Source organism: Nelusetta ayraudi, unplaced genomic scaffold (genome assembly GCF_046127955.1).
Source record: "Nelusetta ayraudi isolate G7.1 ecotype Tasmania unplaced genomic scaffold, CSIRO-AGI_Nayr_v1 ptg000042l, whole genome shotgun sequence".
Lineage (NCBI taxonomy): Eukaryota > Metazoa > Chordata > Actinopteri > Tetraodontiformes > Monacanthidae > Nelusetta > Nelusetta ayraudi.
In genome coordinates this window covers 21,636,545-21,661,622 of record NW_027466092.1, presented here as the reverse complement: position 1 = coordinate 21,661,622, position 25,078 = coordinate 21,636,545, and the positions used below count along the sequence as shown (strand labels likewise).

The 25,078-nt window shown below is 41.8% G+C and overlaps 1 protein-coding gene across 1 annotated transcript; it reads left to right on the top strand.

Moving 5' to 3' along the window:
• Positions 1 to 3,349: 3,349 nt before the first annotated feature.
• On the top strand, positions 3,350 to 4,704 carry LOC142894282 (uncharacterized). The gene is made up of 2 exons (XM_076035546.1): positions 3,350 to 3,571; positions 3,786 to 4,704. The coding sequence occupies exons 1-2, from the start codon at positions 3,350 to 3,352 to the stop codon at positions 4,428 to 4,430; spliced, it is 867 nt and encodes a 288-aa protein (XP_075891661.1). The 3' UTR covers positions 4,431 to 4,704.
• The last annotated feature ends 20,374 nt before the right edge of the window (positions 4,705 to 25,078 follow it).

Genomic DNA, 25,078 nt, shown 5'->3' with positions numbered 1-25,078 from the left:
CCACCCGGGATGGGGCAGCTATTTTGTCTAGCAATATAGTTAAATTATTAGCTTCCACTCACTGATGCTCCAGAGTGGAGACCAGGCAACAGAGTTGCAGTCCTACAAGATACTCTGGACTTCCCTCACTGCAGTCCCCAGCCATTAGTAAATCCTGCATTACTTATTGAAGGTAACATTATGTTTTAATCTAGATGCTTGAGCATAATCATATACTCACAGATTTAAATATGCATAATCATATAATCATTGATATGAATATGTTTAATCCAGTCAGTTAATCCATTCATAAGAGGGGGAATGTATGCATAACATGCCTTGTAAGCTTTGTGCAGAGTAACATGATACCTAAGAGAGGACACAGGAATGTGGCCATCTTAAAACAGTGACCTTAGGTGATCTGCAATACCAGGCCGAGAGAGGATCCAGCATCTCCCTACCAAGCATCTCAACCTCGGACCTCAGCCTGCATCTGGGAACAAAGGCAGCAGCAACATCCAATGAGGCTGGGATGCGGAGACCAGAGAGCCAATCAGAGGAGGATGTAATCTGAGCACGCCAGCAAGAACAACTGGATGTTCTCTATCTAAAAGACTGACCAGGGGACAAAGAAATCAAATATCAAATATCTGTATTTGAATCTGAGAGTCCTGGCCACACTCCACAGTTTTAATACAGAAAATAAAATACAGCCACACGGCTACAAAACAAAAGGGGGCCAGCAGTTAAAGTGCTACGAATGCTACGAATGCAGGAGACAAAAGGGCAAGCAATCACTGCCAGACAGCCGCCACCGACTGAATGACTGGCAAAAGGCTTTGTAGGTGCTGGTCTCTGGTGAGTGGCCGGAGTTGGGCAGCAATCAGGAAGCAGGTACCAGTGGGTGGAGGACTGAATTCCCCAGACGCCGCACCAATCAGATTGGCGAAGGGGCGCGGCGATGCACGGTGTGTCAGGGTGCAGGCAGCCAGCTTGGAGGAGAGAGAGGTGAAGAGGCAGCACACATTGTCGACCGTTTCACAACGGCCGTAACATCAGCTCTTATTCTTGTTTTGATTTTTTGAACAATAAAAAACAAATTTTAAAAGGACAGTGTTAATGCTTACATTCACTTTTAGTGGGAACAGTGTTGTTGATCACCTTTTTTGCGAGTGCATCAGAGTCTGGTTTTAGTTTTGTTGTGGCAAGTCTCAGAACAGATCTGAGGTGTTCTCACTCAACTGAGATCTGTGGGGTGCTTTGTTGGTGTTCCAGCCGTATTCACGCGAAACTACGAGATCACGCAATAAAAAAAACAACAACAAGCAGCTTACTTTGAATCTCCTACATGGAAAAACTGCAGCATCTATCCACCGTGGATATGTTTGCTACTCAGTCACCCTTCAATCAATTGCCTGTTGACCTGGTGTTGCCCGTTATGACATAATGCTTATTTTAAGTTGTGATCGGCTATATATGACCTGCATAGTGTTTTATTTTTGAAAGGGACGGGAATACACTGAGACTGCATTGCTAAAGGTGAGTAACAACCTCCTGATGTCATCTGACAGTGGTCTTCTTTCTATTTTAGTTCTTCCAGATCTCAGTGCTGCATTTGATACAGTTGACCACAGCATTCTTCTTAGAAGACTTGAGGACGTTATTGGCATTAAAGATCAAGCCTTAAATTGATTTAGATTTTATTTGTCTGACCGCTTTCAATTTGTGTATGTCCATAATCACTCGTCAGAACGTAAGAGGGTTAGACATGGAGTCACTCAAAGGTCTGTTCTTGGACCACTCCTCTTTAACATTTACATATTACCTGTTCGTGATATCATTTGACGGCATAACATCAGTTTCCACTGTTATGCGGATGATACACAGTTATATCTGTCATTGAAAGCCGATGAAGCACATCAGTTTGCTAAATTAAAAACTTGCTTAAGCGACATCAAAACTTGGATGACACAAAATTTTTTGATGCTCAATACCAGCAAAACTGAGGTTATTATTTTCGGCCCAAGGAAGCTTAGAGACAATATTTGCAATGGTTATATTAGCTTAAACAATACCACTTTTGCCTCGAATGATGCCGAAAGAAACCTTGGAGACATTTTTGATCAGGACTTTACATTAGTGATGTGCGGATCGATCCTGAAATAACGATACTTCCGATACTAGATCTTTATGCTGTAAAATCGATTCTCAAATGAAAATATTGATACTTTCGATACTTCAGTGTTTTGTGGTGATGTACATTAACAGGAATACTATGTAAACTATTGAGATCTTGTCTAAATGACCTGGTAGGAACTACTTTTCCTTCCGCCTGGGAATGCGTAGCGCACTCAGCGCACTGGTAACGCTGCTGTGCACTGCTGCTCGCTATCGCTCAATTAGTCTGTCGGTGTGTGTGCAATCAATGGCGCAGTGCAAGCGAAGTCATGTGTGGAGCTATTTCACAAACAGCCAGGATGCAGTTTGCGACATCTGCGGGAGAGCTGTGAGGAGTTGTGGCAACACAACTAACCTCGTGAAACACTTACGAGCAAACCCCAAAACTGAATATGACTCATATGTGCAAAGTCGGACAGAAGATGAGCAGCGGCAGACTATGCCAGGCAGGGCAAGGCAGAAAGGCAATATCCAGGTACAGAGAGAAAATGCGGAGCATTAAGCGCTGCTAAGCACTGTGTTTAAATTAATAAATGTTTATTAGATAAGTAACGAAAATGAGCAAGTGCTTCAACAAATAGCTGTATGAGTTCAGTTTGGAGCAAGCCAAAGCCTAATATGTGTATCGTAAAGTTGATTACATAAACTAGGTGTCATCAAATTATATAGAGCAATTGTGATAAAACACCCACGGTACAAAGTTATAAAAATGTATCCAACTGGAGAAGATGGATTGAAAAAAAAAAAATCAGCCTAAAATAAAGGAGATACAAACACTTGCTGTTTTATAATCCTGGTGAATCAAAAATAAACTAATTAATGAAGTACATACCGCAATATTTGCACGTTTGTCGATTCACCAGGATTATAAAACAGCAAGTGTTTGTATCTCCCTTTATTTTAGGCTATTTGGAGACACACACACACTCACGCATACATAGATACATAGATACATACATACATTCACACATAGTTGAAACAAAATAAGATTAATAATTCAGTACAGAGTAGTAGCCCCCTCGTTAATTTTGTCTTGTGATTTTATGTTGTTCAAAGATGATTGCCCAAGAGCAGCAACACTGACAAGATGCCTGGGAGAGATGATCGCAAAGGATCTCCAGCCTTTGTCCATAGTGGAGGACCAGGGTTTCTAAGCATTTGTGAGGGCTCTTGACTCAAAATATAAGCAAACATGGTTGCTGCAGTGCACAAGGCTGGATGGAGGCATCAGCCATGTTTTGCTCATACACTAAATTTGATTGTAAAGGACAGTTTAAAAAGTGTCCCGGAAGTGGTGAAATTGCTGGAAAAATGTACTGCGATTGTTTCCTTTTTTCACCACAGCACACAGGCCACCGAGAAGCTCAGGGCTACTCAGCAACAATTGAAAGTGGCAGAGCACAAGCTATTCCAGTGAGTAGCTACTCGGTGGAATTCAGTTTCTTATATGCTGCAGAGGCTCTTTGAGCAAAAGGATACTGTTAGCACAGCCCTCTGCCTTTAGGGGAAGAACACACTGTGCTTAGATGAGGGAGAATTTTCCCTCATCAAGCAAACAGTCGATTCACTACAACCATTTGAAGAAGTAACATGCAAAGTTTCAGCTGAAAAGTATGTTTCAGTCTCAGGGCAGCTCCCTTGCCACTCAACTGGCACAGCAATGTCAACGCAGATTTAGGGGTATTGAGACCATTTACTGTCTAGCTGCCAGTATTTTTCTGGATGTTCGGTTTAAACATCTTGGTTTTCGAGACAAAGGTAATGTGGAGGTAGTGAAAAAACATCTAGTCTCTGAATTGCAGGAAGTCTATCAGACAGAACACACAGCTCCCAGTTTAGCCCCAAGCTCAACAGCTACTGTTAGCTCTACCTCATCGCCTTCTATCTCAGGGCCTTCTGCCACAGGGCCAACCGAAAGTCCTGCCCCCTATGGTTCAGGTGCATCAAAAGCAGGGATATGGACTGATTTTGACACGCAGGTTTTGTCAGGACAATATCACTGGTCAGCTACCAGTGAGGTGCTCATTGAAGTACGTCGGTACTCAGAAGAAAAAGTGATACCCAGAGACAAGGTTGTACTGGTTTGGTGGAGAGACCATGAACAAACATTCCCAGTACTGAGCAAACTAGCTGTGAGCTACCTAGGAATTACTGCTACTTCAGTACCGTCAGAGAGGGTCTTCTCAAAGGCAGGAGAGGTTCTGAGCAAAAAAAGGAACCGACTGAAGGGAAAGACAGTAAACATGCTATTGTTCCTTAACAAAAACTTGTGAATTAAAGTATCAATGTTGGATGCTTTTGTTGTAATGTTAGAAGGTTCATATTACAGGTGCAAGCTTTCATTTTTTTTATTGGTTCTTATTTTTGTTAATTATTCTCTTATCTATTTTAATGGTTTTATTATTTTACTTTTGCTCTTTTTCAGTGTTCAAAACAAGTTTTTCAAAGAGTCTGTTTTTTCTATTGTTGTAATAGCTCAACTATATTGTTTATGAAGCCACTACCTCAGTATGTTTCTGAGTTTAAAATAAATTGCTAAATAAGTGAGTCTTATGTCTTGTATTTTTAAGCTATCATTTTAAATGCACGACATTTTATTCTTTTTTAGATTTATCAGGCACTTAAGATGCATTTGCTCAGAATATCGGTATCGGATCGGTATCGCCTATACCAGTCTGAATTTTACTCAGTATCGGATCGAAAAGGAAATTGGTGGTATCGAACATCACTACTTTACATTCAACTCCCATATTCAGAATGTAGCAAGGACAGCTTTTTCCCATTTAAGAAATGTTTCTAAAATTAGAAATTTCTTATCTCTCAAAGATTCAGAAAAAAAAATAATTCATGCTTTTGTTACTTCTAGGCTAGATTACTGTAATTCCATATTATCAGGGTGCCCAAAATCTCCCTTTAGGACCTTACAATTGACACAGAATGCGTCTACTAACTGGAACGAGGAGGAGGAAGCACATTACACCAGTTTTAGCATCTTTACATTGGCTTCCAGTTGGATCTAGAATTGAATTTAAGATCTTGCTAATTGCTTATAAAGCTCTTCACTCTCAGGGTCCTTCCTACAATGAAGAACTTATTGAACCGTATCCTCCAAGAGCCCTTCGCTCTGAGGATTCAGGACTTTTGGTAGCTCATAAAGTCTCTACAATTAGATCAGGGGTAGGAGTTTTAGCTTTTTGGCTCCTTTACTTAGGAACCATCTTCCGGCCTCGGTGCGGGGGGCAGAAACCGTTAGTTTATTTAAGAGTAGACTTAAGACCTTCCTCTTCCATAAAGCTTACAGTTAGTATCTACCACTGTCAGTTGTGCTGCTATAGGCCTAGGCCGCTGAGGGAGATCTTTCTTTGGTGCTTCTACCGCTTTTTCCTCTCCACCTGTAGTACCGATTATTTGCATGATACTGCCACAGTCTCTGTGTGTCTCTGGAAGGTGATGACCACGACGCCTGGAGCTGGAGAGTGCGGTCCTTGGAGTTTTGGTGCCACTGCTTCAACTTTGCCACCAGGATCAGGACGAGGACTGGATTTCATGGCAGATCATGGACAATTATGGACTCTTGCCCTCCCAAACATAAACAAGCAGATTCTACATGGACAGCAAACACAGACTAACACACTCTACATGGACAGCGGCTGTACCACCCCACCACTCAACATTTGGGCCTATCTAGTTTCTAGAATGTTTTGATCTATATGATACAGAAACATCCACTTATATACATATTTTAATTATTCATTCTTATATATCTGCGTCTACTGTTTATTGTGAGAGCTTTAACCCTGCAACTCACTCTGGCCTGTCTGCCACTCTGGCTACTTCTATCTCTTTCTCTGTCTCTCTCTCTACATTTTTTGTATTTCCTTCTCACCCCAACTGGTCATAGTCAGATGACGGCCCTCTGGAGTCTGGATCTGCTCCAGGTTTCTTCCCACAGGGGAGCTTTTCCTGGCCACTGTCGCACTTTGCTTGCTCTGTGGGCCCAGTTGGTTGACTTTTCTCTGATTGTACAAAGCGCTTTGAGACGTCTTTTGATGTGATTTAGTGCTGTAGGAATAAAAGTTGATTGATTGATTGATTGATTGATTGAATATATTACGATGATTTTGTTTGGGATTTCCTGTCTGGTGCGATCTGCTCTGTTGAGTTTGACGGGATTTAGCAACAGCTCCGTCAACAATAAAGCTGCTACAGGTTGACTGCGGTGCGGAGAGACGCTGCTGAGACGTGAGTGGCAGCGATCAGCTCCGATGACCGTGGTGCCATCTAGTGGGATGCAAGGCAGTACAGGACAAGTTCAAATGGATGCAGTCATAATTATATGATTTGCGTAATTCTGTCAGTCTTCGGAGGGCTGGATTAAGAAGACCAACGGGCCGGATGTGGCCCGCGGGCCGTAGTTTGCCCACCTCTGGTCTAGAGTATGAAATAAAATTCAAGCCGTCATTTTTCTTTTAGCATTAATTATTGAATTAGCGTGATAATGTTGCAACCCTAGTAAAAATATACAAACTAAAAACTTTACTCACAATATTATGACAATTGGCTGCAAAGCCATGTTACCAAGTCGCCAAATGACGTCATCGTCTAATTTGCATAATTGGCCATTTGCACTTGATTGCAATGGAGGCTGTAGGAGAAGAATAATGTTGTTGGAAAGACAAAAAGAGTAAAAAAACAACCTAAATATGTTTTAGGTTATTTTTTTTATATTATATAAATAAATGTTTTCATTATATTAAATATATTTACTACAATCCTACCCAATATTGCTTTCATGAACATAGTATTGTTTCATATTATTGAAATTTTCTGGAATTGTGTCTAAAAGAGGTTCAGTTGTGTTTCAATGCACAGTATTGTTGGCTGGTTAATCACTGAAGAGGTTTGGCTTGTCGGAGCCTCACAGCTGCTTTTATGAGTGTCGCATATCTTTAGCTTTTGGTCTTGGCCACCTTATTTAAGAGGATTGTTGTTGGACCATAAGTTCTTAAAATTAGTTTTTGGAAGGGTGAGTAAGTGACTGAGGTGACTATGTGAGTCAAATGCAGTGATTTATTTACTTACAGTGCTGTCTGGACGCGCAGTGGTGAGAGTCTCCTCTCTGAGGGTCTCCTCTCTACTCCTCTCCTGACTGCAGCTGCCCAAGAGTGCCGCGCAATGCGCAGCTCGACTCTCGAGGCAGTAACCGCTGCTGTGGGATGCGTCTCTGAGTGTGTGTGTGTCATAGGCAGCTTAGTGTGTGATTGGAAGTGAGTGGGCGTGTGTGCGTGGCTGCGAGCAGCCAGCAGAGGTGCTCGCGCCACCGTTTCGCCCAAGCGGGAAGAAGGAGGAGAGGCAGCGCGCGAGAGCGCGGCTGAGTGCATGAATGGTAGCGGCGACCAGGACAGGTAGCGAGCGATTTACAGTGCGGAAAGACAATAAACCCCTGTCTCATCAGCAACACGTCCTCCTCCTTTCTGTGTGTGCCACCGCTTCAACAAGTGTGGGGGTCATAGTTTGTTTAAGGGAATTAACCCCGAAGGAAGCACGGTACTTCGGCCCTGGAGAAGACAAATCTCCCCTGGGTCTCCCGACCACTGTCCGGAACGAAAGCAGGAACGCTTAACACTGGCGACCACGAAGGGACCCTCACGTTGTGAAAAGAGTGGTGAGCGCCGAACGTTTAAGTACGTTAAACGAACATCTGACGGCTGGAGCCGAGTGACTGCAATGTAATAGTGACGGCAGCTAAACTAAAATGGCAACCGCTCGCTACCCTCCCGATGTTTACCAACCCGAAACACGCCCCCCCGATCCTTTTGTGCCGCTGCTCCATGTTAAAAAGGAACAAGATATTGTGGATGCTTATGAACACAAGGCGGAGAGAAAACATAAGCCTTACAACCCCTTTCTGCATGACGAAAGCCCCGCTAGCACGGATGCTAATGGAGGGGACTCGTTGACACTGGTCGGCAGCCTCGCCTCGTCTTCCTCTACAAATCCCTTTCTCGGAGCTGGAAGTCAAGGTCATGGCGCCGCGGGAGTACGAGACGTCTTCATGCCTTTATACCCTGCCCCCAAACGCTGGTTTGCCCCCAGACTCTGATCCTGTAACTTCAGCCCCAGAATATGTGCTACAATTGCCCCAGCAGCTGGAACTGGCTCACAGCATCACCCGAGAGGCCCTGGGTGAGTCAGTCACCCGCGCTAAAAGACAATATGACAAGAATGCCTGTCACACCCAGTTCAAAGTTGGCGATGCCGTGTGGTATCTTGTCAAGGGAACACGTCATGTCAAAAACAAGATCAAAAAGTTCCTCCCCTCTTATGAAGGACCATTCTTCATTATGGGACAGTTGGACGATTTAGTCTACCGGATTCGGAAGGGCCCCAGAGCTAAGACCAAAGTTGTCCACCATGATCAGCTGAAGAAGTACCGCAGCCGGGAGCCCTTCGATAACACCTGGGTCCTGGACCAAGCCCAGGACTGGATGCCCTCGGAGATCCTGCCACCAGATGTGGACAAGGACCCAGCAGACCAGGACCCTGGTCTCCACAATCTCTTTTCTTTTCCCTACGGGGATGACCCCAGCGGCTCCCAGCCGTCTATTCCATCTACTGATGATTCAATCGGGTCTCCTCCATCCACTCCTTCCCATGTGATACTTGACCATGGTGGGGGTGCAGTAGGAGAACCACACCAACAGGCCCAGTACGTCTCCCGGCCCGGACGTCAGCACAGGGGACCAGAGGGGACTGGGTCACTAATTTCTAATTGTTCTTCGTTCAGAGGCTTTATGGGTCACATTGGACTCTAGTCTTGTTTACTAAGTTTTATGCCTTTGCTAAAAAAAAAAAAAAAAGAAGCAATTTTTCATTGTTTAAAAAAAAAAAAAAAAAGCTGAAGAGACAATGTTTTTTATACACTTGAACTTTATTCCTTCTGAATGTATTTAATTTGATTGCAGGATCAGTAAGTATCTCACCTGGTCGCCGGAGAATAGGTGTCAAAGTCTAATGCACTCTTTTGTTCAATGAGGGTCAATTGCATTTCCATGTTTTACTCACTCACATGTTTACTGCTAATTGAGCTAAGTTTACCACTGTGTAGGCACTTGTTATACTACCTACCTATTTGATTTGTGTAATCTGTTGGACACAGCTACCTCTTCCCATATTGTCTAGGCCTACAGATATAGAGATCGTGTACCAGCTTCATTTGTTGTTTTGACGGACTGGAATTAGTGTTAATTGCCAATCCATGGTGGGGGTAGTGTTGCAGGGGCTCGCGGCAACACCCACTGCTTGCTGGGAATAGGAACTGCTGAGGAAAAAAGTCTCCAATAACAGGAAAAGTTGTTAGATTTGTCGCCAGTCGCTTTTGACAAAAAAAAGTTGCCATAGGGAGTCATAAAATTTAGAGAGATTTAGAGAGAAAGTCACCAAGTTGGCAACACTGCAAAGCTCCTCTGCTACAACAGCCTCATTATCTTGAATACTTGCTGAGTTTTAAATACACATGAATGCCATCATCTGGACCCTCTAAAGGTTATCACTAGTGTCACGCGCGCCGGTCAGACATGCCTGCTGCCATCAGTGTGCCCTCAGCTCTCACTCAGCTGAGGCATGCCTCCACCTAATCAGACACACCTGCATTCACTCACCAGATCCAGGCCACATCCAGGACCTGGCCTCCCGCCAACCGGCGACCTGCCTTCGCCACCTGCGGCCTGCTCCCGGCGCAGCCGCTTTCAGCCAGCCAGTGCTAATCCACGCTAATAAACTCTCTTTCCTTACCCACCTTGTGTTGCACGTGGATCCTTTTCAGACCCGTCACAACTAGGGATGTTTAACTAAGTTCCGCAAGGACATAATAGAATATCTGAAGTTGTGCAGCAGTTTGTGCAGACCTTGAACAAATCCTGGCAAATAGGCACCAGAAATTGGGATAAAAGAGATTTCCAATCATACAGGCTAAAGATATTTTTATGTAAATACAAAATACTGATCCGTTTCTGCACAAGGTTATGATGCACTTTAAACCACGGGGACTTTATTAAAAATCATCTATCCCAGTCTGTGGCCAGCACTTGGAAGTTATAAACAATTGCGTAAATGGCACTTTATCTGCTACTCACTTCATATCACTGCACGCTTTGAGCAAATAAGGCACAGGGCTGTGGAGGTAGTATATGAAGAGGGGGATGTGAATGAATTTAGTCAGGGAGAAATCCTGCATCGGCTCGTGGACGTCCTTCCTAACTGACAAGATTATAAGGGGGGAACTTTGAAGCTGCTTTTGTTGGTTCCTCCACTTCATTTCAGTTGACTTAACACCTGGGGACTTTCATAGCAGCTCACTGCTCCACTCAACAAATATATACAGCCTCTCACAACTCCTTCACTCATTTTATCACCACCTCCCAATCTCCGTCTGCCTTACAAGTATGACTAATGAGAGAATCTCCACATCAGGACAGCTGAGGAGTGTGTTTTTGTTGTTGTTGTCTAACAAGCACTTGGACAGCCAAATTCGAAGCCATCACGGCCTTAAGGAGGAGGAGTTGAGGATTTGACCCAGCGCATGTATTGGGCGGAGGGGGGCGGGCGGGGGCGGGTCAGCCGTCCACACCCTGTCACACCATGTGTATATTCCACCTGCCTCTGTTGCTATGTCAACCAGAAAAGTTCCACCATGAAATGAATAATTTTGTACGTACAGGTAAGTATTATGAGACACAGATAAAGTGTGTGTAATTAGAAATAATTATAATTAGAAATTACCACGCAGTGAATAATTAATTTCTAATTGGTTTAAAGGGTGTGGCAAGAGCGAGCGATAATACTTCAGCAGCGTGTAAATTGTCTGCACGTGACATCCAGAATGAGCCACTGCAAAAATCATTTCGAAATAGCTTTCTTTTCATCTTTTTATGAAAAATGCCCATACATGTTATTTATCCCAGCAGTAAAAATAGCATAGCAGAGAAAATTTCCACTAGAGATGGCGAGTTCTTTTTTATTTTTATTTTCAAAGGACCGTTAGAGGTTTTCTCTCAATTTTTCTGCAACACTCACAAAAAAGGGCCCTCATCTGTTCTTCAGATGCTCACCCTCAAGAGAACAACAACTGGCTCGTTACCCAGGAAGAGACCATCTGCACCCTGTGTCTCAGTTTCATTCTATGGCTGGAGCAGGAGCCGTCTGTGTGATAGGCATCCTGAGGAATAGTCCAATTTGGACTTGGTAAAAACCTAGGAAAATTACCACTTAACCAAATGACTGGCTGCACCACCTGGGACAACAGCAACTGATTTTATTTTGATATGAAAGCAGCCCAGGTGATAAGGACCAAATATTCCAGCGAAAGCAGCAACAAAGATCATTCACAAGCATTGCCAGGAGCAAAAATGAGGCAAGAGATGGGCAATCTAGCAAATAGGAAAATGAACAGACTCTTGACTTTGTACAAATAGATCCAGCTATCAAGTTTCATGAGATTTTGTCCGTTGGCTATTTTATTTCTTCCTACTGAAAAGCAAATTTTCAATTGGCCTGCCGCAAGGAAGAAAAAGTTTGGAAACAAATTTTTTTCCAGGAATTATTACGAACAGTGTCCATCAACATTGAGTGCTTTTTTTCATGGCAGGGAAAATAAATAAATTAATAAATAAAAAAAATACTGCCATTAGGTAAATTTACCCTCATACCTCAGGAAAGTTTTATAATAGCTTGAATGTTTCTGGGAGCCAGTATTAACAAAGGCACAGAAAACAATATATTTTAACTTATCAATCCTAATAGAAAAGCACTGTAAATGTAAATGCAATTTACGGCACATTTTATGGACACTATTCTGGGCCTGGCGTCCAAATGTTTAGACCCTGTCCTGAAACTTTAATAGTTGGAAAGTAAAAAATAAAACAAAACAAAAACAGTATGACTGAATAAATACATTTGTGTACAGTGAGAGGCAGACAACAGTTTCTTATGTGGCAGAGTCACGACGGGAGCATGGCGGCAGGACCAACATGCGGATTTTCAGGTTGCAGAAAAAAGGGTTTTATTTAAACGAAAAGCCAAAAACCAAACTTAGGGTGTCCATGAGGGTAAACCACAAACAAAAACTCTCTGGGATACTTAACAAAGCACAGACAAGGGGAGTACAAAAGAAAGCCGCAGAAAGGAACAAACACATGAAACAACCCACCTGAAAATACACAACTTGGCAAAAAACAGGGACATTATGGCAAGAACTGGGACAAAAAAAAAAAGAGTCAGGAACAGGCATCGGGCGGGCCGCCGGCAAAAAGTCAGGAACTGGCGTCCAGTGGGCCGCAGGCGACGAGTCAGGAACGGGTGTTGGGCGGGCTGCCGGAAATGAGTCAGGACAAGGCAGGGCAGTGAGGAGCTGACATCGGACGGGCCTCCGACCGGGAACCAGGGTCAGGTGTCGGATGGGCCTCCAACTAGGGACCTCTGGTTGGTTTCGGTCGGTCTGCCAACTTGGAGCCTCTGGCTGATGGCGAAGAGCGCCGGCATTCGATTACATTCCATGAGCGCTCGAGAATTGTTCATTGTCCTCTCGCTTTTTCGCTCGCGGCTCGTGCACAAAATAGACCAGACACCGAAACGATCGGCACTAGCCGGCCACGGAGATGTGCGCTGCTTCGAGTGTGGTGTGAACGACACCATCATTCAGCGGCTATTCGCACAATGACTCTACAGTCAAAAGTGCCCAACAACAAAGAACCGCCGGACTCGCTTCCATGTTGCTCTCCATTATTCATCTACGCGGTGAAATTTCAACGTTGTCCTAGAGACATGGGGCCACTTGCTTTTTCATCAGGAGCCCCCAAGAAGCGCCCACGCCAAATTTGGGACTTCTTGTACTTGAGGAACCCCGAAACCCTAACCCCGATTTCAGCTAATCCTAGTTTCAGGCTTATCGTTAACCCTAATTCAATCCAACTCTATGGAGTGAAATTTCAACTTTGTCCTAGAGACATGGGGCCACTTGCTTTTTCATCAGGAGCCCCCAAGAAGCGCCCACGCAAATTTAGGGCTTCTAGTAGTTGAGGAAACCCGAAACCCTCACTGTAATTCCAGCCTTATCGCTAACCCTAACGCCATACAAGTCTATGAGGGTCAAAGGTCAACTTTGTCCTAGAGACATGGGACCACTTGCTGCTTCATCAGGATCCTCCAGGACACACCCACGCCAAATTTGGGGCTTCTAGCACATGAGGTTCCACAGTAGAAATGGACATGTGAGGTATCATTGTAAATTTCATTGGAAAACATATCAGTGTCCCTTTTCTGAAGTGAATCCGTTAATTCTAAATATCATTGTCTTATTTTAATCCTAAAATCAAAAGGTTTTTTTGGGTGATGCAGTTTTTTTTATGATAAAGAGATGGTGCACATGCAGCTCAGGCAATATTTCTACAAGCACCCTCATAACAAGCCCAAAATACTCAAAGGCATTCTGTCTTAGCCCACACTTGTCTTGGCCATGGCAAAGTCAATAAAGTCAAGTAAATGCTTTATTTTGATTGAAAGCTTATTGTGTTGTTAACATGTTCTGAACAAATCACTCACTTTATCAATTAATTACACTATCTGGATGGCCTTGCAGTTGGAGGAGACAGAGGAGGAGGAGGACTAGGAAGAGAAAAATGAGGAGCAAGGGGAGGGAGGTACTGGTGAAAGTAGGGGAGGAACGGTCATTGGTGTGTCCCTGACACCCAGTAGGGGTGGGGTTCCACACTTACAGTACTATACACTATATATAAACAGTACACATATCCAGAATTAAAAAGAAAATTCAGGAGTGCAGAGAGAAGGTGGAGAAAAAGTACAGTCCATTACGAAATATTTCATCATCTACTCAAATCTTACAATAAAACCGTCAAACGGGCAAGAATATCCCATTTCTCTAACCTCATCACAAATAATAAAAACCCTAGATTTCTTTTCTCCACCTTCAATCTTTTAACCAATACAAATTTTAATAAGGGCGCACAGACACCAACAGATGCCCTCTGTGAGGTCTTTGCAGACCACTTTGTAGGTAAAATTGAGGTCCTTAGCTCCAATATTTTAACTCATCAAAATCTTTACACATCTCGACAACCACTTTCATCTCAGGAAACACTGTTATGTGATAGTTTTGCTGTGGTTGACGCAAGGACACTTGGTCGAGTTTTCTCCCAAGTAAAGCCCACTACCTGCCTTTTAGACTCAATTCCCACATCACTCTTAAAGTCATTTCATGGGTTCTTTCAGGAGCAGATTTTCTATATTGTCAATTGCTCTCTTCAGACGGGTGTTTTCCCTGCTGCCTTTAGAACGGCAGTGGTGAGGCCCCATTTGAAGAGGAGCAACTTGGATCCAAACGTTTTTAATAACTACCGACCTGTACCCAACTTACCATTTTTAAGTAAGATTTTAGAAAAACTGTTTTTTAACCAACCAAATGTTTTTTTTAAATACAAACAATAGTTTAGAGAAACATAAATCTGGTTTTAGAATGAACCACAGTACTGAGACAGCCCTTTTAAAGATCATCAATGATTACAGGTGTAACGCAGACTCTCAGAAACTGACAGTCTTGGTGCTACTGGATCTAAGCGCTGCTTTTGATACAGTAGATCACCACATTTTATTAAATAGACTCAGAAACATGGTGGGCTTGTCCGGTACTGTTTTTAACTGGTTTCGTTCTCATCACAGATCGATGTTTCTTTGCAAGAATGGATACATGCTCCTCCAGAATGCGTGAAATTAGATGTGGGGTCCCCCAAGGGGCAATTTTAGGTCCGGTTCTTTTTAATCTGCACATGCTTCCCTTGGGGGACTGTCAGGCTGGGACTCAAGGCAGGACTGAGACGCAGAGGGTAGTGAGAAGGCAAAGATTTTTATTGTACCCGACACGCGATACACCTCTAGACCAAGTGATCAACATAACCAGGCTGTGAAACTCCTAGAGTACCTAATCTATGAAACAAAAAGGGCAAGATATAACTTGCTCAAGGGATAAAGGGCCGAGGATGGGGGAAAACAAGGGATAAACTAAAAATCACTCCGGAGGAAACGGGGCAAGCTACATATAACTAAAGGATAAACCAAGACTAAAACAGATCAAAACCAAACGCGCTCACTGGGAGGAATGCAAAAGGGCTAATAAAGTTGAAACGAAAAATCACTCTCCAAGAGGGGCTAAATAACAGAATCTCAGAAACAATTAACTAAACTTTGACTAAGAACAAAAAACTTTCAAGAACAAAAAAAAAAAAATCACTCGTCTTCGAGGATGAACCGGCTTACTGTGCATTTTCTTGGGCTGTGGCAGGGAGCTAGACGTGATGACACAAGACACCGGAGACACAGACTATTTAAACACATGAGGTGATGAGGCACAGGTGGAGACAATGGGTAATTGGGTCAGACGCACAGGTGGCACATGAGGAGGGGGAAGTGATCTGAAACGAGAGGAAGGTTAGTAACGGTGTCAAAATAAAACAGGAAATGACAAGACAACACCAAGACAAGACGCAACCTCACCGCAGTGTGACACATGATCGAAATAAAGTATTCAAATCAAATCAAATCATCACATTACCAACAAGTTGTTGATTGGCTGATTAGCTCTTTGTGTTAACAAGCAAGTGAACAATGTACCTGTATAGTTGTAATAAAGTGGCTGGTGAGAGTATATATCTGCTTGTTACCTTTATGGACATTTTATTGGGCTCAATGGACAATACATATTTTCGGAGAACTTTGCACTTTCTTCTGGCATTCTCATCAGCCCCTGGAAGTTCTCGTGTATCCCCTTTAAAAAGTCAATCCCAGTATTTTACAAGCTGTTTAGCAATATATACGGAATGCAAATATTCTCAGTGAGACCCTGTTTGGATCAGGGGGCAAAGGAGAACATCACATTCATCGCCACCACAACTTCTACCTGCTGATTTATTCAATTAAGAAAAAGGCCAGAATATCCCATCTATAAACCAGATAGTTGTAGTCTAGTTGGGATTTCCGTGTGCCTTCTTGTGATTTGGCTTCTCTGCTTTTCACCTTATGTTCCATCCGTTCCACTTCTTCTGTACTCTCTTTCCCAACTGGATTTTCACCTTATCCATCCCTCTTAATGTCCTGTGCTACTTGAAATTAGTCTAATTTCCTACACATAATCCCACCAAATGACTCCTGGATCCATGCTTCCTGCACAGCATCGTGAAGTGTTGAAGAATATGTTCATCACACAAAGATAATTAACCTGCACCCCATCTAGCCAAAGCTCACACACTCGGCCCTTTGTGCAGTCAGAGGGTAACTAGCATGAACAAGCTTGCATGGGGAAAAAACTGTGCTGCAGTCAGGCTTTTAAATTTTGTCTTACTAGGGATTGCTCCACTAATTAGCTTAGTGTTTGTTGCCTCTTTGAACAAGAGAGGGCTCGTAGCAGCTTGCCACCACCCTGAGTGTGTGTGTGCGTTTTTAGTGAAAGTCTGTTCATGGCAGAGTGTGTTCACACTGCCGTGTCGCAACCTCCCCCTAATTGGATGTTTGAATGTACCCATTTATCCACAGACGGGTATCCAATTAGGCTGCTTTGTCATGAGACACATGGTTTGCAGCTTTGGTTGGGGTCTAGCTTTTGCAGCAGATTGCCAAATTTAATTTACTATTATCACAGAGGTTCATGGAACTCTTTTCTTTTTCTGAATCTCTGTGTCTGTATCCTAATCATGAAGGTCTTGTGAATTTACAGTTGTTCAGTGTGAAAATAACAATTAAACTATAAATCCATTGATGGTAATTTGCTTTAGAAATAGCAGAATTAATATTAACCTTTTTACAGAAAACTATACATAAACAACAGATTTATTGTGAATCTGATTACAGTATATCTCAATGATTAACACAGTAGAACTGTATGATTTAGCCACCATTATTAATTAATTAATCAATTAATTAATTAGAGGAGTATCTGTGGAGAATAATTTCTTTACATCTCTTTTTAAACAGAATTAAGCTTAAACTTTTTTTTAATTTCAGTGGTCAGTCTGTTCCACAATTTTACTCCACATATAGAGATACAGAAACTTTTTTTTGTTGAGTGAGAATTACAAAACTCTCTCTCATGAAACATTTTCTGGATATTGTTGCCTTATATACTATTTGAGCTGTTTTATACTCAACCATGTCAAAAAATGTTAAAGTTTTAAATTAGAAAAATAGGTCATTTGTATGAGCCTTAAAATGTACATTATGAACAATTCTTATTGTTCTTTTTTGCAGTATGAAAAGTGACTGAAGTGTAGTTTTGTAAGTATTCCCCCATACCTCTATGCCATATTCTAAATAAGGAAGAATTAGTGAATTATACAGAATTTGAAGTGATTTTTGATCAAGGACATGTTTCCCTTCAGCCAGGACTGAAATACTGCAAGACAATTTGGACTTGACATGTTGCGATGTTTCCAACAAATTGTATTATCTATAATCACTCCTAGGAATTTATTTTCATTTACTATGTCAATATTGACACCGCACAACTGTATTTGTCCTTGATTGTGCATTATAGGGTTTCCAAAAAACACAATTTTAGTTTTATCTAGATTTAGTGATGTTCTATTTATATCATACAATAATTTTATTTTACTTAATTCTGAATTAATGTTAACCAGAAGTTTTTGCAAATTCTCCAGAACAAAAAATAGTCGTGTCATCTGCAAATAAAATACATTTAACTAATGTAGACACTCTGCAAATATCATTTCAGTCATTCATTCATTTTCCATACCCGCTTAGTCCCGAGCTCAGGGTCACGGGGGTCTGCTGGAGCCTATCCCAGCTGTCATAGGGCGAAGGCAGGGTCAAATATCATTTATATACAAAATAAATAATTTTGGTCCCAACACTGACCCCTGGGGGACACCACACACAATATCCAAACATCCTGATGAACATTCTCCCATCTTCACAAATTGTCTGTTCTTTAAATAACTCTTCACCCAATTCAAAACAACCGCTCTCATTCCATGCTGCTCTAATTTATGAAACAGTATATCATGGTTAATTGTATCAAAGGCTTTTTTTTTTTTTTAGATCAATGAATACTGCTGCATATTGTTTCTTGTCTATGGAATCAGTTATAGTGGAGTGGTCTGGTCGGAATCCGTATTGCCTGTTGCTAAGTAAATTGTGTTTTTCAATGAAAGAATGTAAAAAGTTTTTCCAGAATTTTTGCAATCTGAGGCAGGAAATAGGCCTGTTATTTGTGAAGTGGTGACGATCGCCAGTCTTGAACAAAGGTACCGTATTACTTTTGCTAGTTTCATTTTATTTGGAAATTGCCCAGTTTGGAATGCAATTGAAGTTTTATTTTTTACATTTATTAACAATTTCTAGAATTTCTTTCTCTTCTATTGCTCTAAGAGACATAGTAAACTGGTTCCTTTCCATAACTTCCTCGTTGTTACTACCAGTCCTTTGAGGTTCAGGGATTTTTTTTCCGCCAGGTTCGGTCCAATACTAACAAAAAAATGATTAAACTTGTCAACCACCTCCTCCTGATTATCAATATTCAAGTCATTATCGATAAAATATTTAGGATAATTAGTCTGTCTAGGGCCATTTTTTATTATACCATTCAAAATATTCCAAATCCTTTTAATATTGTTTTTATTATCTTCTAATAATTTTTTATAATATTCCTTTTTACGTATTCTTATAATATTGGTGAACTTATTTTTATATTTCCTATATTTATTTCCGGCTTCTTTTGTTCAATATTTTAGAAATTCTCTATATAATGTATTTTTCTTTTTACAAGCATTTCTAAGTCCCTTTGTAATCCACTGAATATCTTTAGGATTATTCATGCATTCATCTTCGATACCCGCTTCTTCCTGAGATCAGGGTCACGGGGGTCTGCTGGAGCCTATCCCAGCTGTCTTAGGGCGAAGGCAGGGTGACACCTGGACAAGTCGCCAGTTCATCGCAGGGCCACAAAGAAACAAACAACCATTCGCACTCACATGCACACCTACGGACAGTTCAGAATGTTCAATTGACCTCACATGCATGTTTTGTGAGTGGGAGGAAGCCGGAGAACCCGGAGAGAACCCACGCAGACACAGGGAGAACATGCAATCTCCACACAGAAAGGTCCCAGGTCCAGGCCCCGGAATCAAACCCACGACCTTCTTGCTGTGAGGCGGCAGCGCTAACCACTGTGCCACCGTGTCGCCCATCTTTAGGATTATGTTTTTTAGTTTTTTGTTGTTTGATTGGAGAATTCTTATCATAAAGTACATTAAATATTTTTAAAAATTCATAATTTGCTTTATTAATGTATTTTTCTTTATATAAGAATATCTTGTGCTATCAAATCATTCTTAATTTATCTATAGACTCATCTGTATTAACCCTTCTGTATTTCAGTTTGTTATCCTGTTGAATGTTTTTGTAATTATTATTATAAATTGTGAAAACTGGCAAATGATCACTGATATCATAGACTAACAGTCCACTTACTGTGCTATTATCTATTTGATTAGTAAAGATATTATCAATAAGTGAAGCACTATGGGAAGTAATGCGGCTAGGTCTAATAATTTTAGGGTATAGACTTAACATGTATAATGTGTTGATAAATGATTATGTCATTTAATGTTTGTTTGGGTTTATTGTTTGTTTTGACTTGCTTTTGAGGAATGTTCCTCTATCCAATCCCCAAAAAAATCAATGTCTGAACCAGGTGTTCTGTAAATACAATTCACAATAATATCTTTCTTTTTTTACAACAATATTTCAATAGTAACACACTCAAAAAAATGTCCACTGCTACTGACAGATTTTCATGAACCTTGAAATTAAGGGTCTGTTCACATTGACCAGTTCATATCCATCCAGTTCAAAGTAATACCTCTTTCACTATTCATTACGTTTCAGATACAGCAACGATGCTAAAAGGCTGTATAAACTGACTTAGAAAATATTTTATGTTTTCAAAATTTGCATACAGGCTTCTAATGTTAAATTTTGTTTCCTGTCTTGATGTTGTTGGTGAACTGTTCATCAGTATAATATTGGCAATTGCTATTGATATTTAGAAAAAAAGTGTTTTCTGGGTCAATGTCATTTTCTATGTCATGTGGATGATTCAGTATATTGAGAAGGGTTTAGCTTTAGGTCCTCATGCTCAGTAATCCTTTGTACAAAATTCCTAATTCTGGGCTGTATTTGCTGCCATTGAAAGTGCATGTGATTACCCATACCTAGTTGACCGGTGACTTGCTTGTTCTTCACTATTTTGGAGTACTGCTGCGAGGATGGATAACTAGTTTGTCATGCCTTAGATAAGCAATGTCTCCCCTCGCTCTTGCCGCTTTCAAATCTGGCATTAGTTCTTTCCTCTTCCTTCTCACTACATCAGTATAGTCTTCATTTATGTAGATTTTTGTTCCTTTCAGGTTCGTCGTGTGTTGAAGAATGGTTGATCTATCCTGGTATCTTAAAAAATTTACTACTATGGCTCTGGGTCTGTCACCTCCAGGTTTTCCTGTACGATGGGCCTGTTTAATCTGCCCTGTCTAGAAGCAGCCCGCATTGGTTTTTTATGTCTGGCTAATATAATGGAAGACATTCTGCTTCTGGCTGAACTTCACAATTAAGACACATTGTGCGAGAGTGTTTACGATTAGAGAATTCTGAAAGGCGCTGAGGAAGGAGAGGGAAGGAAATTCAGTTTTAATATGACTTGTTTATGCAGTCTTTTCAAGACGGTTACTGAGGTGAAACTGTCAAATTGAATTAATGAAGGCAGCGTGAGAGAGGAATAAAAAGGTGAGTGGAAAGACAGACACCGGGGAAGTTATCATAGAGTCTGGATAGTAAAGAAGGGTCCAATTCTTGCCTTCAGCTTTATTTGTCAGCGTTTTTTTCAGCTCTGCACGAGGTAATGGGATAATGAGTTATTCCGAGAATCCGGCCAACAACCAACGCATTTCTGCACTGCCGAGTGAAACTCACAAACGATTCATTATTCGTCTTCTTTCATTTAAAGAGCTAAGGTGTGATAAAATTCAAAAGGCACTTGCCACCCCTGGCTGAAGCTTGTTTGGGCTTACCGAGGACGGTGGCGATGCGGTTCCGCTTTGCCGAGCACAACAACACCAGGTGGTCGTGAGGGACTCACATTTGCACAATGTTAAAAACTGTATTTTCTCCTCCACAGAGACACTTCAAACTCATGAATTTGCAATTGTTGTTGAAAATAAAGCATGAATGGACTTTGAATGGCCTTCCTAGCACAAGGTTTGACCAATCCACGATTCCATCCTGAAGGAGGCCTGAGTACATTGGAGCTTCAGGTGGAGCAACAGTGCCCTCAAGAGGCAGGAATAGGAAGTGCCTCTGGCTGGTTGATTTAGACTTGGACACACGTAGCATCAGTTTCTTTCCCTTGATGTTGTGCAGTTAATTCTTTACTTTTCACACATTTCTCTTACATGCCTGTAGTAATGGCAAAAGTCCATCAGGTGTCAGTAAACACCAGCAATAATTATATGTGTGCACCTGGAGAAGAAGTGTGTGTTCTTGAAGACTGATGTCGTGTACCCTGTTCATTTACCAAGCTGTTCAGTAAACCCTGTTGTGAAACCCTCTACTCCGTGTGGATCACTACATATTTGGCGACGAGGACAAAGTTTGTTTTTTTTCCCGACGGATTGATTCTTCTGAAGTTCACGAAGACTGAGTTGGACTGCAATAACTTAAGGAAGCGCTGATATAAAGGATGGCAATGGCGATGGTTGGAAGTACGGCACCGTTAGACAGCCGAACCCAGACATGGGAAGAATATTGTGACATTCTCCAACATTTTTTTGTGGCTAAAAAGATTGCTGATGTGGGTCAACAGAAAGCGATTCTGCTCAGTGCAGTGGGCAGTCAGACGTACGGCCTAATGAGGAATTTGGTCAGCCCAGCTAAACCGGGAGACAAGTCATTTGAAGAGCTTGTGAAGCTGCTGATGGACCATTTCAATCCAAGACCCAGCGAGATTGTGAGAGCCAGGTAGCCAGATGAGTCAGTGATGGAATATGTCGCCGTGCTACGGAAATTAGCACAGGATTGTAATTACGGAGAAAAGTTGGCAGAGATGCTTCGTGACAGACTGGTTTGTGGAATTGGCGACGACTGGATACAACGTCGGTTGTTGTCGGAACCGGACCTGACCTTTGACAGGGTACTGAAGCTGGCCCAGGCTATTGAGATGGCCAGTAAGGGTGTGAGAGACTTGCATTCACTGGAGGCTGCGACTAGGCACGAGAGGATGCCACAGACTGTTCACAAGATGGTGGTGAGGCAGAGCTCGGATATGCAACTACGAAAAAATTGCTACAGGTGCGGGAGTGAGCAACATAGGGCTGGGGACTGCAGGTTTGCAAATTAATCCTGTCACAAGTGTGGTAAGACTGGCCATATCCAGAAAGTGTGCAGGTCAACAGGCCGCCAAAAGGAAAAGAGGGTGGAGTTAAACGGACAAATACATTTGTTAAACCTCAGGGAGCTAACTATGTTAGTTAAGGGGTTGAGGAAAGAGATGAGATAGACACAGAGGAGGTCATGTTCACACTTTACAAACTAGATGTTTTGGACATACCAACGGAAGGGCCGTTTGTGGGGTTACAGTGTTGAACCATACGGTGTACACAGCTTTATGGGGAGGAGATGTACCAGAATCACAGCCATGTAGAGTCAGACTTAGAACCTATACAGGACACAAAGTAAATGTTTTGGGAGCAGCCAGGGTCAGAGTGAAGAGTAAGAACGCATTAGAAAAACACCTACACGGGCAGGTGTCAGGGACAGGCCCTAGTTTAGTGGGCAGTAGTGATGTGTTGGTCGCGAACAAAACGGCTCTAAGAGCCGGCTCTTTGACGCGAACGACAATCAGGAGCCGGCTCCCATCTGACTTTTCTCTCTCTCTCTCTCTCTTTCCATGCCGCATTTGATTGCCGCGACTGGCGCGATATTATGATTTAGCGCACGTTACACTCAACGTCATTCAGTGCGGCAGGTAAAAAAGGTGGTGTTGTCCCGGGTGTCCCAATTCCATCGCAAGCCAATCGGTGCGGAGCCGATCGGAGCCGATTATCACCCAGGTCGCTTGCTGGGTTGTTTGACCCGTTTTGTCGCGCAACAGCGCGGCTCGGAGAGCAGATTCCACCGCCACCAAAGGCTGATAAGTTGCGGGACATCACCACGTCAAAGTCAATCTTCACTAAAGGACAAAACTGTTATCTGAATGCTGATTTTTTTTTTCTTTTTGTTTTACACATTTTAATTTATATTTTGTTGTGTGAGTTTCCATAAGCTTATGTTGTTTGACTTTATTATATATATTATATATATATTATATATTATATATTATACTTTTTATTTTTGTTTCGTAGTAAAAAACTAAAAGTTTAAAATTGTTAATAGTTATATTTAAGTTCATTTGTCATTTTCTAGAAAGATGGCCGGCTCTCTTCGAAGCATTCCAGGTAATCACAACAGATCAGAAAAAAATGTTTAGATTTTATTTGCGATGCAAAAATACTTAAAAGGCAAATTTTCTGTCTTGCCGGTAAATGAGGAGTTCCAAAGGTGTACTGCAGTTCCACTGGAGTCAACATTTATGTTCTCACTGGACAAGTACTCTGCAAAGTTATTGGAGCTGTTCAGTGCGAAGGGGGGAGCAGTTGGTCAGCGCATAAAGACTTTGCTCATGGAACTGATCAAGGTTGGACCTTAAATGTCTTTTTATCTTTAGTGTACCTGCTCATCCATGCATTTGTTGTGTGCTTGTTTTGTTTTTGCAAAATGGTTTCACGTATTTTGTTTATACCATTTTGTATAAAATGGAAGATATATTTGTTCTTTGTTCTCATTTTAATCCAGGACCCAAGCACCTGCTTGGTAAAGAAAAGAGACATAACTCTCCAATGTCTTATTGAATATATGGGAGAGAATCACCAGGATCTCATCTCTGATTACAGTGTAAGTGTATTTTTTGAAGTGTGTGTGTGCATGTGCGTGTGTGAGCACGCGCTTGCGCGTGTGCACATGTGTGATTACATTTGCATGAACAAGTTCTATCTTTGGGGAGAAATGTTACATTGTGTTAAAGGGAAATTTCTCATTATTTAGTGATCCTCATAAAATCAACAATTCTTAATTAACATCAAAGACAGTGTCACATAGTCGTCATTGAATTATTTTTTGTCCTAATTCTTTTTTCCCTATATCATAAAGGGAAGAGCAGAGGCCAGCGTGCACGAGGAGATGAAAACGGAGAGCATGAAAATCTATGTATGCTACGAGCCAGATGCAGCAGGTGTCATCATCGAAGGAATCCCTGTGCTTAGTGGTCTTGGCAATTTGGCCAGAGCATGCAGCCTTCTCCTTGGGCTCACATATGCCCTTGACCTACAATATCCCTCCAAACTTGTCAGGTCGTTTGAGGTCTTTCAAGGACTTTTTGTTGGGCTTGAAACACTGCGCCCAAAGCCAAGCAGCAGGTACACAAACCTTAAGAACAAGCTTCTTGTCTAACCAGCAACTTTTTTGAATGCTGTTTTGTACTGCTATGATGTCGTTACAATTGTTTGGGCGTTATGTTTTGATGTCATTCACAGTTCTTACAAATGTTAGATCGATGCACTGTTAAGGTAAAGTCAAAATAATCCGAAGTACATTTGAATCGTAGAACTTGTAAGCGCACATCAGATGTTTTTTGTTTTTTGTTTTTTTTACTGATTTGATGTGTGCATTCAATGCCAAAGTTTGCTGCTGCTGTTACTGACGCTTATGTCTTATTGACTTGACATGTGCGAGGTCAGTTGTTTGTTTAATTAAC

What these genes read in the sequence shown, in the direction of transcription:
- LOC142894282 (XM_076035546.1), top strand. Translation starts at nt 3,350, where the DNA reads ATGGTTGCTGCAGTGCACAAGGCTGGATGGAGGCATCAGCCATGTTTT. An exon ending in CAGAGCACAAGCTATTCCAG is followed by an intron (nt 3,572 to 3,785) that starts TGAGTAGCTACT and finishes TTTCAGTCTCAG; the next exon opens with GGCAGCTCCCTTGCCACTCA.